General features: G+C 36.5%; 1 protein-coding gene across 1 annotated transcript in view; it reads left to right on the top strand.

Moving 5' to 3' along the window:
- Positions 1-1,126: 1,126 nt before the first annotated feature.
- The window catches only part of LOC140148792 (histone lysine demethylase PHF8-like), a 28,089-nt gene continuing 13,811 nt past the window's right edge, over positions 1,127-15,404 (top strand). The window contains 13 exon segments of the mRNA XM_072170863.1: positions 1,127-1,320; positions 5,452-5,537; positions 6,515-6,573; positions 7,310-7,529; positions 8,124-8,265; positions 9,448-9,509; positions 9,512-9,535; positions 9,538-9,644; positions 10,285-10,447; positions 10,801-10,888; positions 11,246-11,352; positions 12,397-12,491; positions 13,204-13,236. Of these exon segments, the coding sequence (XP_072026964.1) occupies positions 1,223-1,320; positions 5,452-5,537; positions 6,515-6,573; positions 7,310-7,529; positions 8,124-8,265; positions 9,448-9,509; positions 9,512-9,535; positions 9,538-9,644; positions 10,285-10,447; positions 10,801-10,888; positions 11,246-11,352; positions 12,397-12,491; positions 13,204-13,236 (1,284 nt within the window). The 5' untranslated portion in view covers positions 1,127-1,222.

Here is a 15,404-nt window from a genome sequence, read left to right on the forward strand (position 1 = left end):
CTAAGCGCGCATCCCCGGTCAATGCAGTTTTGCCATTTCGCGCCGTACTGAATCATCATCTACAACGCGTGTTAGGCAATGTTTTGCATTTTTTTTTCTTTTTTGAATATTATTATTTTTCATGTTTTTTGCTTGCTATCTTCTGAATATAGCAATTTTGGTCAGCTTCGTCATTTTAACATTTCTTTATAGCTTTGCATTCGGCCTAATGCCGATTTTTCTCAAGCGAGCAGCCCCAGTCAATGCAGTTTTGCCATTTCGCGCCGTACTGAATCATCATCTACAACGCGTGTTAGGCAATGGTTTTGTTTTTTGTTTTGAATATTACTATTTTTTATGTTTTGCTTGCTATCTTCTGAAGATAGCAATTTTGGTCAGCTTCGTCATTTTAACTTTTCTTTATAGCTTTGCATTCGGCCTAATGCCAATTTTTCGGCCTAATTGCCGAATAAACGATAGGAATTTTTGTTTTAACTTTCCTCTATTGTCAAACTTTCTTACCTTTTTGTATTTTATTTAAAAAAATAAAATCTTGAGTAGGCCTAGTTAGCGGAAAAAACAAATAAACAAAACAAATCAAAAACAAACTTTCCTAACAGATGTTTTCTAAATTTGTGAAATATTTTCTGATGTCTTATTAGGCACGCAATGCTATCTTCAGAAGATATTTTTTTATAGCCGTTTGCGGGCCGGGTTCCGAGAAAATGATGCAGATCGTAAATGATGCATGCCGTAAGTGGGCTCGCGCGTGTTCACAGAAGATGATGCATGTCGCAACGGGTGAGTTCTCTCAAGTTTACCTACTGAGGCTGATCATGCTGATAGGCCTAGGCCTCATGATAAATGTGGTCCGACTTTGAATCAACATGAATAGGCCTATCGTTTTTTTGGGCTACTCTCCATCTCCATATTTATAGGCTTGAGCATTTTTGTTTGAGCCTGGCCCTAACAGGACCCAAACGTGTCTTCTCAATCTCGTGACACAGCTGTCCGTTTGATGAAAAATGCCCGGGAAAAATGGCAGACTTGTGATCTGCTCACGACCGATTGATTTGTCTCGCCGTACGTATTTTTAGTTTGGATCACCCTGTACACTTAAAAATTTGAGCCGCACAAAATTGCAGTTTCTTACACATACCAAGCGTATTCACTCTTGAATCAAAATCAATGAAACGATTGTAATGCGCGTTGGGATAGAGATTAGAGTGAAAGGTCAGAAAACATGGCGTCGGTTCCGGTGTATTGTATTTGCAAACAACCGTATGATATTTCACGATTTATGATAGAATGTGATATTTGTAAAGACTGGTTTCATGGAAGGTAAGTTCTTGAAAACCTCAGGAACTCTTGGTACAATTTAAATAGTATAAAATTATCTCCAAGGCAGTCTATAGAGCGAAACAAATTGCACTAATTTACCGTTTTCATGTAATGACTGCCGAATTTTGCAGATGTTGTTGTTCAAAAATTGCCTTGTTTTTTTTAATCATACAGACATCACCTGGATATATTTCAGCGGCTTCATGAAGAGCTAGACTAGAATCAGATGCATTTTAGCGTAGGCTAGTACTACTACTCATGTACTATTACTTTACTCCCTATTCCAGAAAAATTTGAAGACAGTGATCTTTTCTTTTTAATTTTTAATTTTTTTAATATCCACCCTCCATGCCTCGCCAAGACTAGCCCTAGTCTAAATCTGGCCATAGTATCCGTTTTTACTTCTACTAGGGCCAGAGGCACTTGCATTGAACAATTTGTTGAGCTTGCTTGAACGATCCAGTACAAAAAATGAAAGCATTTCAAATTTTACAATGCTTGATCGAACCAAAACAATACAAATATGTGTGTCAGGTCGCTATTAATAAACATGATAAAACCCACTTGAGAACACACAATCGCCGGTCATTTCTAAAGATGCATTTTACTCGATCGCTTTGCAGAATCCTGAATCGCACGCATGATCAGCGTACTAATCGCCGTCGTATTTGCATGCTGAGCATGCGCATGATTCGCTGTTTTTCAAAAGCGACATGTCACACGTAGGCCTATATTGACACCCTCTGTCTGTCAACGTTCTCTAAAATTACACACATAACTTGTGCAGTTGTAAACGACAATGATTCAGTCTGATGATGAGTAATTACCCATGGGTATAAACAAAGCTTTACACAATGTCAATGACTAATTTAGGCACAAAAGACTGTGTTCATGCACCGTTACTCGGCCAAACATGGCAGAGTAGGTCCCGGATGTTCCTATCTCCACAACGTTATGCCTTTTCAACAAGGAAATAGATATGAAAAGCGAATGTATCTAGCTAAGACTAAATTATTACTTTTGCATCAAGGCTTACTTTTGCGTCAAGGTTTAACAGTTGCCAAATACTTTCAAGTCAAGGTTAAACATACTGGAATGAGGGCAGGGCTTCAAATAATGAGGGCAATTATGGGGTAAAAAACAAGGTTAAAAAACTTTTTGAAAACAAGTGAAAAAATTTTGCTATTTTTCTAGGAAGGTTTTGTCTCAAAATAAAAATTGAAAATTATCAGAAAAACAAGAAACATACTTGTACCTTCATAAAATCAGCATCACTTCCGACACATAAAAAGGTGAGTGGAAAGTGGCAAAGAATTTGTGGAATGAGGGATTTTTAAAAAGAAAAATACATCACATTTTTCGAGAAATTCGCCATCTTGAATAAATTTATAATGCAGACTTGTGTCACACAGTAAAAAACAGTCAAACGTGCCTGGAAATGGCTACATTGTATGCGTTGGCCATATTTTATTATTTTGCCCATTTTTTAGTATCGTGTAGCGATCCAATTTTGTCTTTTTTTTGCAGTTTGGTTATTGTTTTTTGTACACATTTTGCCATGATTGTAAAAGAGACAAACAAAACTATTCATTGTGTATGTATATTAGGCTAATGGAACTCGATTGTTAGTTTCCTATTGACCGCCCGCATCACTTTTTCGATTTGACCAAAACTTTCATTATTTTCATAAAAAAGTGAATTATCTGAAAATTGAAATGGAAATAATCAAAATTGAAACTCTCAAAATGTCTGACATCCCCTGCTGATCATAATCAGTTTTTCTTAGTTGTAGGGGTAGAGGATGTAGTAAATAATGGAAATTTAAGGATTACCTCATCATGTTTCTAGTGATTACAAAAATTGCAAATTAATTTCTTTTCATTTTAATGACAAAAATTCAAATCTTTTCTCAATCTGTTGCAAAATGTCTGTAAAGATGATCTAAGCATTAATACCGGTTTTGAGATGGTCTTTCATCAACAATATATACTTTGGTACTGGTGGGGAACCCAAATTTGGAAAAGCTGTTCATAAAATCATTGATTTTGTTGACATAATGGATAATGAAAAGAGACCGAATAATGAATAATGAAATAGCGACCTCGTCCTTTTTTTCAAGCATCCAATCGGAAACTAATAATCGAGTTCCATTGGCCTTACTATTTCTGTATTTGAATATCAAAAAGTCACTGTTTGTCAGGCGGTCAAACCCCCACTCTTTTTATTTTTCCGCCACGCTTTTTAGGTATACATCCTTTTTACCAAAAATTGAACCCCCACCCTTTTGTGACCAAAGCTTTCAATATTGTTGTTGTCAAATTCGGAAGCTTCGTCGTTACCGCAATTACATAGTCACTTCCGGGTTCTCACAATCTGCACCCGCCATTGTCCATTTCAGAGTCCGAATTGATGCAGAATTTATCCTCATCTAACAAACACTCATGATTTTATTCATCATCTGAAACATTTGCAACATTATATTGGCACAATTACTCGCCCCAAAAGGTCCCTGAAGGAACTGTGCGTTGCTTTTTTCGAAGCCATTTTCATCATCAATTTTGTTTCATTCAGATGACAGCAACACGCGTGAACTTCTGCACATGGCTGACATCCTGAATCGGTTCCGAATTTCTGATAAATCAGTCTCTACACAGGCGCTGTGGTTCCGCTCGCTCCACACTAGAAGTGGGCCAAAGCAGCTGTGCAGAGGCTGACTATTTTAAATCATCCCCATTCATAAAATTCATGGCTCGTCGATTCTACTATGGATGACGTTTACGAGTTGAAAACATCAGCAAATTAATTAGCGCTATTTTCATTCAAAATTTACAAATAAAATAGGAATGTTTTTGAAGAGATCATCAAATTGTTTTATTATATTTTCTTTACCCCCACGCTTAATATATTTCCCCCACACTTTTTAGAAACCCACTCTTTATACAGCAAAATTTTAACCCCCACCCTTTTTACCGATTTTCGGAATTCCAAACCCACACGCTGTAGAAAGCGTGCCGGACAAACAATGAAAGTACATAAATATTGTGCCTTGACTTAAAAAAAAATATATATCGCATATCACATAGCTCATTTTCTTTATAAAAAAAAAGGATAGCACTTAGTTTTTTTACCAAATGTATCTGAGACATACTTTCTTTTTTTATGGCCTAAACTTGACTGTATACATGTATACCGGGCAGGGTCGCGCTAACCTGCGTTTCTGCGCGTACAGCGCATATTTTGAAGTTTGAGGGGGTTTTCATGTGCGCAGAAAAATTAAAACATGTGAAAGAAAATAAAAGCTTCGATCTCCAATATTTACGGCCCGTCCAGAAATTATGTAACATAAAATGCAATGTAACATAAATGTTCAAGTGAAATCGCCGTAGCATTGAAACATAAATTAAAATAGAAATAAAATACACACACCGGCATATTTACACAGATTGCGATATTGTCTAGAATCACTGCTGATGAGTTATTGCAGTACTGAATGATGACACGTACGTGAGTTGGTAATTTCTAATTCTAGGGATCGGAAAGAAATGCTTGGCAGGGGGTGTGTAGAGATATATGTCATCAGTGAAATACGACGCAATGATATCGGCCGTAGAAGAAAAGGCCCTTTGTCTACCTCTCTGTTTGTAAACAAACAAGGAGGTCGAAAGTCAGTGTAATAGTACGGCACTACACTTTGCCGAAGTTGAACTGCGTTTTATGCAATTGGGCGAACTTTTATGGCATAAAGCAACACTTTTATTAAAGTACACTGCTTGGGAACTTTCTTAAAAAACCAGATAGTTGGTTAATAGCGAGAATCGCGGCATGAAAAGCGTTTGCCGGGCCTTGCTTAACTATGGTACCGTACAGGTAACACATCATTTTTCATTGTAACCAAAATCACAAAATCTGATACTGATAGTCTGATATATTAAAACGGTACATTCAATACTTGACAGATTAGAGAACCCCTCATTTTAGGATTTGAGCGCATTTTTTTAACACATCCAGGGAGTACAACGCTTCTACGAACCCCTGGTATTAAAACCTATTGCTACCCCTGATACCAGATTGCTATCTCATGCTATTGTTCTTTTGAAGTTGTATTATAAATGCTTTTTTTTTTTTTTTCAGCTGTGTTGGAATTCGTGAAGATCAATCAACAGACATTGAAGAATACCACTGTCAAACATGTGCAATGACACATGGCCCACTTAGGTGTAAGTACATAGCAGAGTACACTAAAACTAAAACAAAATATTACCAGAGAGCCTTCTGCATTGAATAAAGCTAAGCCTGGGGGTTTTCAGCCGGTTTCTTTCTTTCTTTTTTTTACTAACTCTATAATTGGCATATCAGGATTTTGAAATAAGCAGGGGTGAACGGCAATTGATCAGTTTTATACATGTACAATTGTTGTATTCCAGTTTACATTTAGAATTGACAGTTCTATGTCCTTTGGAATGGACATAACTATTGGTCTCATACTTCTTACGTTGTTATACTTGGCCCGCAGTCAGTTTTGAAGATATCACAATTCACAGTGTTTACACCTGACTGTCCTAATGTGTTTTAGGGCTGTTTGGATTGAATCATAATCTAGCAACTGACATGATAGGCACTTTAGGTTGCGGTCCTGTGAGGAAGTGATCTGATTCTGATGATATAGCCATACATAAATTGTGATTTTGAACCCAATGCAAATAAGCTGCAGCCTTTGGAGGCTTACTTGGGTTGTCCAGGGTTGTATGTTATTCTAGTCCAGCAATCCACACACACACCCCTACATACAAATTAATGATTAAACACCAATATTGACTGCTCAGTGCCATGTGTAGATGAGTTCAACATACTGTGTGTAAATTGCCAAATGTTCACAGGGGCATATGAATATTTCCACGCTATACTTATATGTACAGATATCTGAGATAAAGGATTTATTTAAGCATACATTTCCGCCTGCCACTTATTGTTGGCAAACTTTTTATTTTTCATAAAAGCGGATGAATTTTGGAAAATTTTAAGATGTAATTGTTGAGTCAAATAAGATGCAGCACACATGTATAAAATGGCATGCCTATATGATTGTTTGCTTAATTGTTTTCCAACATATTGAAATGATAAATTTGTGTTTCTCTGACCGTGAATGAAATATTTCACAATCTTGACTTGTGTTCATTTTGTTGCTTTGTTGTAGTAAAGAGAAGAAGAAACTGGCATAGACATGACTACACAGAGGAGAGCAGCCTTAACAAGGTATGGGTAGCCAGAAAGTCAGGTTATTTGAATACATTACTGGAAGGATTCCCTAATGACGCACATGGGCTCCTTTGCTACAAGCAGGTGAAAAAAAGATAACCAGAGGCACCAAAGGCAATTGCCTTGGGTGCCCAGTGCTTTGACTTGGTGTCCCTCAAAATGTGTACCTTTGGATTTATTTTTTAGCATGTGATTGCCTTGGTGCCCTAGCAGGCCTTAACATAATTGCCTGGCTACTCTCGCAAATGCCAAAATTAAAACTTTTTTCAATGCTACAAGGTAAATTTCAAAAGAGCTCCTTCCTCTGAAAATCCCAACAAGGATTAAGGGTCCGTGCCCATATTTGTTGCTGGAATTTTTACAGGATGGCACTTTTAGTTTGTGCCTAGAATACCACTTTTGTCAAGGGAGCCCATATGGGCCATTACGTGAATCTTTATGGTATGTGCATTTACAGTACTTCAGCAGGCTATATGCTTATGAGGAGAGAGAGAGAGAGAGCATGAGCAATCACTCTCCTAGCAGCTCTTATATTATATATCTTACTTATGGTTATTATTATTTTATGAAATAGTTTCATATTGGGAAATGTGTGAACGGGGTTCATTAATGGAATTGAGGGTATGATTATTGTTTATGATTATCGATCATACCCTCAATTCTATTAATCAACCCATAAATGATGTACTTTCAGGCTTCTTAATCCTGTCTTGTTTTTAACTCTGTCATGCAGGCGGTCCAAGCAGGTACACTAATGTTTATCAGGGACCTTAAAAGGAAATCATTTCGGAATGGCGATGAAGTTGTTGTCAAACTACACGGCAGTGAACTGACAATAGATTACTTTGAGAGGAATGGGTTTGCCTCACCAATCTTAGTTGAGAACAAAGATTCACTTGGTCTGATTGTGCCGCCATCGACTTTCAGTGTGTCAGATGTGGAGAGATATGTTGGTATGTAGTCCATTGATGGGAAAGTTTTTATACTTAGTCGAGATAGACCCCCTTAAAACAAAAAGTCTGGAAGGGGAGGGCAAAACAGAATTGCTATCAGAGATGCTTCCCATTAAGGGTTGATGAAAATTTGAAAATGTATGATAGCAATTGTTATACTGAGTAGATTTTAGAGGGAAAGGTAATTAAAATTCATACATGGATCAAATTTCAAAATTATTCTTGGTCAAATTCATTACGAAGTATTGTGTTTGTCACAATGATTCAAATAAAGTATAGTTTGATCTAAACTGTGACCTATCTGTTATGTGCCAGCCCATTTAGTTATAAGCGGAATAGTCAAAATTTGGGTTCGGGGGTTATGATTATTAACATCAGAAAAATGTTCTGAGGGAACAAGATGTCAATCGAGGGAGCCAACTTAAGTATTACTTCCAAACTGGAGACACAGGATCACAACACTGGCTTCAATCTACTTCTAGGATGAGGATGCTACTTGAAAGGAGTTTCAGAGTGAATGGTCTTGTTTTGTAAAAGAAAACAGAGAGAAGAATTCAAGTAATTGCTGTGTGGTTTTACAATATAATATTACAGGTTCCATGAAAGAGCTTGATGTGATCGACGTTCCCAAACAAGATGAGGTCAAGATGTTGATGAGGCAGTGGGTTGAATATTACAATAGTGCAAACAGAGATAAAGTACTCAATGTCATCAGTTTAGAAGTGTCCAATACAAGGTGAGTGAAGAAAGGTGCTTGCATTTGTGATTGGAATAATGTCTTGTATTTTGAATGTCAGATCCTGCATTGATATGCAGATATCATATAGATCATTTAGAGAGTACTACGATCTTATATAGGTCAGAGATTTTAAGGCATCTTCAGGAGCAAACAAAATCCTATGAACGAAACTAGTTTCATAAGTTGATGAAGTTGTTACCAAGTAGTCTTTTATGGAGACAGAATGTTTAATAGGTTGATTTCATCTCTCCTTTGCTCTTAGAACATATCATTATCTTGACCCATTACCGGTTTTGTTACAGATGAATGAAGGGGCTAACTATGAAATGATACTAAAAAAGTTTATAGGACTTATAGGATTTATTTTGTTTTAACCTAATATGACGTTGGCAAATAGTGCAAATATTCAACAAAATGCTGCACATGTTTAATTAAAGTTGTATAGCAATTTGTTGCATAACACTTTGATAACACAATGTTCACAGTTGTTTACATTGCCCTGAGTGGAGCAGACCCTGTCACATAATCTCAATCAGTAAGTAACATCCATTCGCCGTAGAAGCTGTGGTGGTGCTATGGGGGGCAAAGGGGCATTTGCCCCAAAATATTTTTCTTTTCCCCCAGTTTGCCCCTACCCACTTTTGAGGAAAAACCCCAAAATTACGTAAATTTCCATTTTTTGCAGCAATTTTGCGCAAAATTTGTTGATTTTGCCCCAATGTTGTAATTTTGTGCCCGGGTACCCGGCGCATTTTTCTGGTGGGTAACTGGGTACCCGAAATTGCCAAAAAAAAGTTATTTATTTTTTCGGTTTTGTAGTATCCCTGGACCTAGACCTAAATGCTAGGATTATTCATGGTTAACTTAAAAAAAAATTTCGGGCATCTGGGCAGGGTATTTCATAGAATAGGGATAAAGACCTGGATCGTAATTCTGTAGAATATTCATATCATGCTGATCACTCGCACTTGTAAAATTAGTATCTTTGAAAAGATTGGTATTGTATTCAATCTATGATTGTAGACATACACAGGTGATGAGTGCAACTTGCTTGTAGTACAGTGTGATATATTCAAAAATTGTTTTAACCTATTGCTATGATAGTTAATCCTGTTACATCTTCACTTATACAGTAAATTATCGTGTAACATTCTCATTTGTCATCATGTTTATTTTCAGTTTAAATCACTTATTACAAGCACCTAGGATAGTCAATCAGATCAGCTGGGCAGAGACCATCTGGCGGAAATGTTGCCTGAAGACTGCCCTTCAGTAAACCACAAGTGTCCAAGTACTGTCTAATGGGAGTCAAGGATAGCTACACAGATTTCCACGCAGACTTTGGTGGTACATCGGTGTGGTATCATGTTATGAAGGTCAGTGGGAGAAAACAGGATATGTTGCCCTCCCAAGAGGGATAAAGAAGGCTATATCATGTATTGAGCCAATTAGAAATGTGGTAAGATTAGTCAGCAGGGCTTAAGCCGGGAATTAAGCTTAACCATACATAATAGAACACATGGTTTTTTTGCTATCGGAAGGGGAAAGAAGAAACAAAATAGGAGAAAAGATGAACAAAGAAGTCAATTGGTAGTACTGGGATTCAAACCTTGGACCCCTCGCATGCCACACAGAAGATCATTGACTGGTAACCACAGGGGTTTCGCTGTCCCGGCCAGTGATTCCGTGGGTATATATGACTTGGGCTTATCACATCATGGCATCAGGTGGGATGCATGCATGCACAGTGGTTTTCCTAGTGAGTTTTAGTGTGGTTAGGGTTAAGGGATCTAAAAGCTGTATTTGGATTGGTTGTTCAGATGATTATATCATGTAATTTACCAATCAGGGGCACTGTAAGAACAGAAGTAGTGCCCATGGAGTTAAATCTCTGCAGCATCTCAAGAATAGTATTCATCAGCACCAACCATAATCCTTACTCTTATATCTTAATCCTAATCCTAATCTTAACCAAATGTTCCATTTATGTTTTGTTGTATTATTTATTATTTTCAGGGTGAAAAAATCTTCTATCTCATCAAACCGTCACCAGGCAACTTAATGATCTATGAAGAATGGGGCTCTTCACCTCGACAGAGTGAAATCTTCCTGGCTGATAACGTTGATGAATGCTACATGGTGACTGTCAAGCCTGGACAGACATTCTTTATACCAACAGGTAGGGATGGAGAACAAAGGTCAAGTCACAGGTGGGGAAGGGGGAGGATGTTTAGGACACATTAGGCTGTTCCATTTGAATTCCATACACCCTATGAGAAAGATTCAACCTGAATCTTCCACTGAGGGAGGATGAGTTTCAAATGGAGCTGCTAATGTGTTCATTCCATTTGATATTCATACTCCCCCATTGAAGATATTTCCAAAATCTTCCACCAGGGTAGTGCGGATTTTAAATGGAACAGCCCATTGTATTCTGCATGCTTTGTGAAATAAATAAGGGAACTTAGAACTTGTAGATCCTTTATTTCAGATTTGAGCTCTTTAATACATGAACCATTTCTCTTCCCATAGGATGGATCCATGCGGTGTTAACGTCTGTTGATAGTCTAGTTTTTGGAGGCAACTTTTTACATAGCTACAATATCCCATTGCAATTACAGTAAGTACTAGGACAATCACAGAAGAATCTTTTTTAAATTAAAAAAAAAAAGCCAATTATCAATGTACGATTTTTTCTTTTTAATTGCATTTTTGGGTCACTTTGTTTTTGCCTCTATTACTGCCAATTTTTTTTTCAATTTTTTATTTATGATTACTGAAAAAGGGACATACATGCGCTAATATACACACATACATAAATAGTTTTTGAAAGCTATGTGTGTGATCTTTTACGGCCAAGGGTATGATAGCACACACAAACCATACCACAGAGAAAGAGGACTTTTGGAAAACATTTCAGAATGTTGTTTTATGTGACGAAATGTTTTAAAGTATGTGTTGTATATTTTCTTTGTAGGATCTATGAAATGGAAAGACGACTGAAGACAGCACCAAAGTTTCTTTTCCCAGCCTATGAACCATGTATGTGGTATGCAGCCAAAAATATTTTGGATACATTAAAAGGTAATATAAAGTATTGTTATAGTATAAAAGTTGTAAGTGATAAAGACCACACCATTGTGGTTTATAATGAATCTAACAGTATGGACTCCATTTCCACACCAAGTCCGTATGCACAAAAGAGTTAGACTGGTCTAAAGTTAGACCTGATCTAAGTGACATTTAGTCTCAGGAGAAAGGATTTTTTCCTTTACATTTGCTTAAGTTATTTTGTATTATTTTTTAACTTTGCATTAAAATCTTTAATATTTTCTAAGTAAAAGACCATTCCTGATGGAACTAAATTCCACTTAGACCAGGTCTAACTTTAGACTGTTTTGTGCATACGGACCCAAAGGTTTCATTTTTTTAAGTGTTGATGGGCCTGTGCCCATATAAATTACTATCTAGACCACCAAATGCCCATCCTAACCATGCCTGTAGGTGAAGCCACGTGTCCATTGTGATTATGGCTGGATGGCCAGAATTGCCATGCATGGAGAAAAAGAAGCCCCTCAACATGTACATGTCTAAAAAGAAAGACATGCTCGTGTGCGTATGTGTAAAAATTGTTGCCATGCAGTGTTGACTTCATTGCCCGCACCAATGTCTGTTGTCTAGGTACTCGTTTGTTTGGGGGTTTGTGGGGTGTGAAAGCATTCCGTATTAGTTAATTCTACGATGGTTGGTTTTGAATCCATCAGAGGCCAACCCAGGATGACGCTAGTATCATTACAAAAAGACCAAGATGAGTGGTGTGATCAAGCAAAATCAGTCTGAAGTCGGACAGTTTTCAATATTCAGTTTCTTATAGGATTATAAACAGCATTTGTAGAGCTACATTTTGCAAAAAAAAAGCATTAAATTTGGACAACCAGTTCGAAAGATATGAGCAGTTACATAGTTTCTAAAACAACAGGAAACAAAAGGAAATACTTCCGTTGTTTGACTATATCTCAAAATCAATATTTCCGACTTCGACTGATTTTAGAAATAATTGCAGGAATTTTAGATAATTGCCTTGAATGCATCCCACAAATCATAATCATGCTTTGTTTATGTGTACAGAATGTAATGAAGAATCTAAGAAACCACCATGGTATCTTGTAGACGGTGCTAAGGCTCTAGTAACTGCTCTAAGGACATGGACACACAAGCGAGAGGTACGTTTCTTACATCATCAATGTTACTTCATATAAGTTCACAGGTCTTGCAGTTCTTAAATTAAGATAAATATTAGGTGATTATGAAAGCTCCCTATTTTGAATGTGTACTCAACCTACAGCCGATGTGATGATGACGTGAATTGATTAGCCAATCAGACCCCCACATCCTTGTTTACGCCATTAACAGCTCCAAATTGGCAGACCCCTGAAGAACTTTGCTGAAAACTGTTAGTCGGCAACAGCAATACATAATCCTTCATGCATCTTATGCTTAAAATCCACACATGTTCGTAAAAAGATCTCATGGACAAATTTTGAAAAATGTCAAATTATTTCATATGAATCCCTGTAAATGTAGATGTCAAGGTAGAATTGTGACATGTAAAGTTGTAATTCAAATCTAAATTATGTTTGATATATGTTTTAAAGAAATGTGTTTTAATCTATGGTACCTTTGCAAAAGTATTGGTAAAAACTACACTAAAAAGACCTATCTTCTTTAACTAGCTGCAAAGAACTAAGTGTTTGTATGTTTATCAATTTTTTCCACATTTATGGCACTTACTCCATGTAACCCTTTCAGTTAATTTGAAAACAGTATTAATTGTGGATAAGCACTTTATGTTTACTAACCTTGTTATAAAACATTGACAATATTGATTTATGTAAACATTTTTTGTTGTACAATCTTTATCCTTTGTGATTCAAGCAACGGAATAAACGACTGAAAGAACCTGGACCAGTAAGTCCACGATAATAAAAGAAAAAAAAGTACCTAAATTCTTAACTTAAAAACTTAAATTCTGAACTAGAGGGTCTTCAACTGTAAATAACTCTTAATTATTTGGAATTATAAAATATGCTTCATGGTGATGTGCATGCTTGGTTGTTTCAACATATAGCTAAATAATGTTCTCACAAAGCTCTTAATAATTGCATAGGATGTGCTCATTATACCATATTTTGCCTTTCCGGGGTAGTGATGTCAACATGTTGAGGCAGATGTTTCGTGCGGCATCTTAAATGTGTGCATGAGTATGCCAATGATTTGAGCGAACGCTCGCAATTTGAAGCTGCACCCGATGATGTGCACAATGACATCACTGCCTCGTCATGGTGAAAAATGGTATAGATCTCAAATCAACTGCTCGGTGCCAGAGGTGGGTATACATGTGAAATAGCTGCCATTTGTAGATGAGTGTAATATAATGTGTGTAAAATTCCAAATATTCATAGGGCAGCTATTGCACTTACCCACTTTTGGCACTGAGCAAAATATACTCATCTGTCAGGGCACAGTTCATTAACCCCCAATATGTGTAGACATTCATGGAATGACCTTTGAATGTGTTGGTAACAAAAACGCATTTTGTCAATTTTGAGCTTTGATTTTTAAATAGTGTTAAGTGAACTGAGTATTTGTCCTTGAAAATTGGCTCATTGTGACTGTATTGGTGACTGTTTGAAATTTGCATCAAGGGATTTAGGCAGTGGTTTTTTTTTACTTGTGCATGGATAAATTAGTGACTTTGCAAAAGGAGGTAAATTTGCATTAAAATTGAGCCAAGTAACATAAAATGCATGGATTTGCCACCTCAGTGTTTATAACTGTATTAAAGAAGTGTGTATTTATGGGAGGGGGAGGATATTACTCAAAAGTCTATGTAGTATTCCCATTGAATATCAGGTGGTTCAGATTGTGTCCACTGCCACCTAGGCAATAAGGAGAAATATAAGAATTTCTTGACGATCATTTCCACACACTTATTTCATACTAAACACACAAGGTGGTTTTTATCAATAAACTGGTTATCGCTAACATTTACTTTGGGTATTCAAATTAACGGAAATAGATAAATGCAATCTTCGATCATAGGGACATAGCCATGCACACTTACACACCTACTTTCTTAACTGATTTGTTACCCAAAAAGAAAAAGAAAGTAACCAACTTATCCCTGGTTCTGACCCTGAATGCTTCAGCTTAAAGATACAGCAATCTAATCATTGTGATTGTAAAAGGCATTCACATGTTCTCTGTTTTGATTATCTCATGCAAATGAATGACTAGTCCAAAATAGCATGCATTTGCCATTGAACCCAAACCTGTTATTGTCATGCATTACCCTGTGTTGATAGTGGTGAAATATATATTGAAAATGTATAAGTTGAAGACCCAACAATAATTTGAAATAATTATTGTAAAAATATAATTTTTTTATCACATCCTTGAACTGAACTCTTCTATAATGCTATTAATCTTTTCATTTCATTCATATTTGTTTATGTGTTTAACTTCATCTTTTGTTTCACTTAAGTTTGTTTATTATTTATCATGCGTGCTCCCCTTGGTATGTGTGTATAACATCGCAAAATGGTTTAAAATGAGCCATCATTGAATATGGATAACTTCAAAGAATGCTAAATTTGTTGTAGGCGTATGTCTGGCATATGGTACAACAATATGCTCTGATCAATCGCATCATCCTAGTTAGGGTTAAACAAACCCTAATTATGGTTCGTTTAATATCAGCAAATTTGTATTGTGTGGTTTTTGCCATATGCGAGTGCTTCATTTACTTCTTGCCCACTCTGTAATTGCACAAAAAGGGAAATTCCTGCTAACACATTCTCCTAACACTTCTCCTAGGTGATGGCAAATTTAGTATAAAATTTGGCACTATCTTAAAATGACTGCAAGTCTTAAGGAATATCAATTAATTTCTAAATTTTATATCTCTTCAACAACTGATGTGTAAATGAGATGTCTGTGATCTTTTGATTTACAACAATTTATTGTTCTTGCTAATGGTGTACTGTAGTGCAATCATTTGTACATTATAATTGTGAACCCATTATGTTTTGTAAAGTGAGCTAATGCCTTGGAAGTTGTAAACTACAAACCACCAA

This window comes from Amphiura filiformis, chromosome 3 (assembly GCF_039555335.1).
Source record: "Amphiura filiformis chromosome 3, Afil_fr2py, whole genome shotgun sequence".
Lineage (NCBI taxonomy): Eukaryota > Metazoa > Echinodermata > Ophiuroidea > Amphilepidida > Amphiuridae > Amphiura > Amphiura filiformis.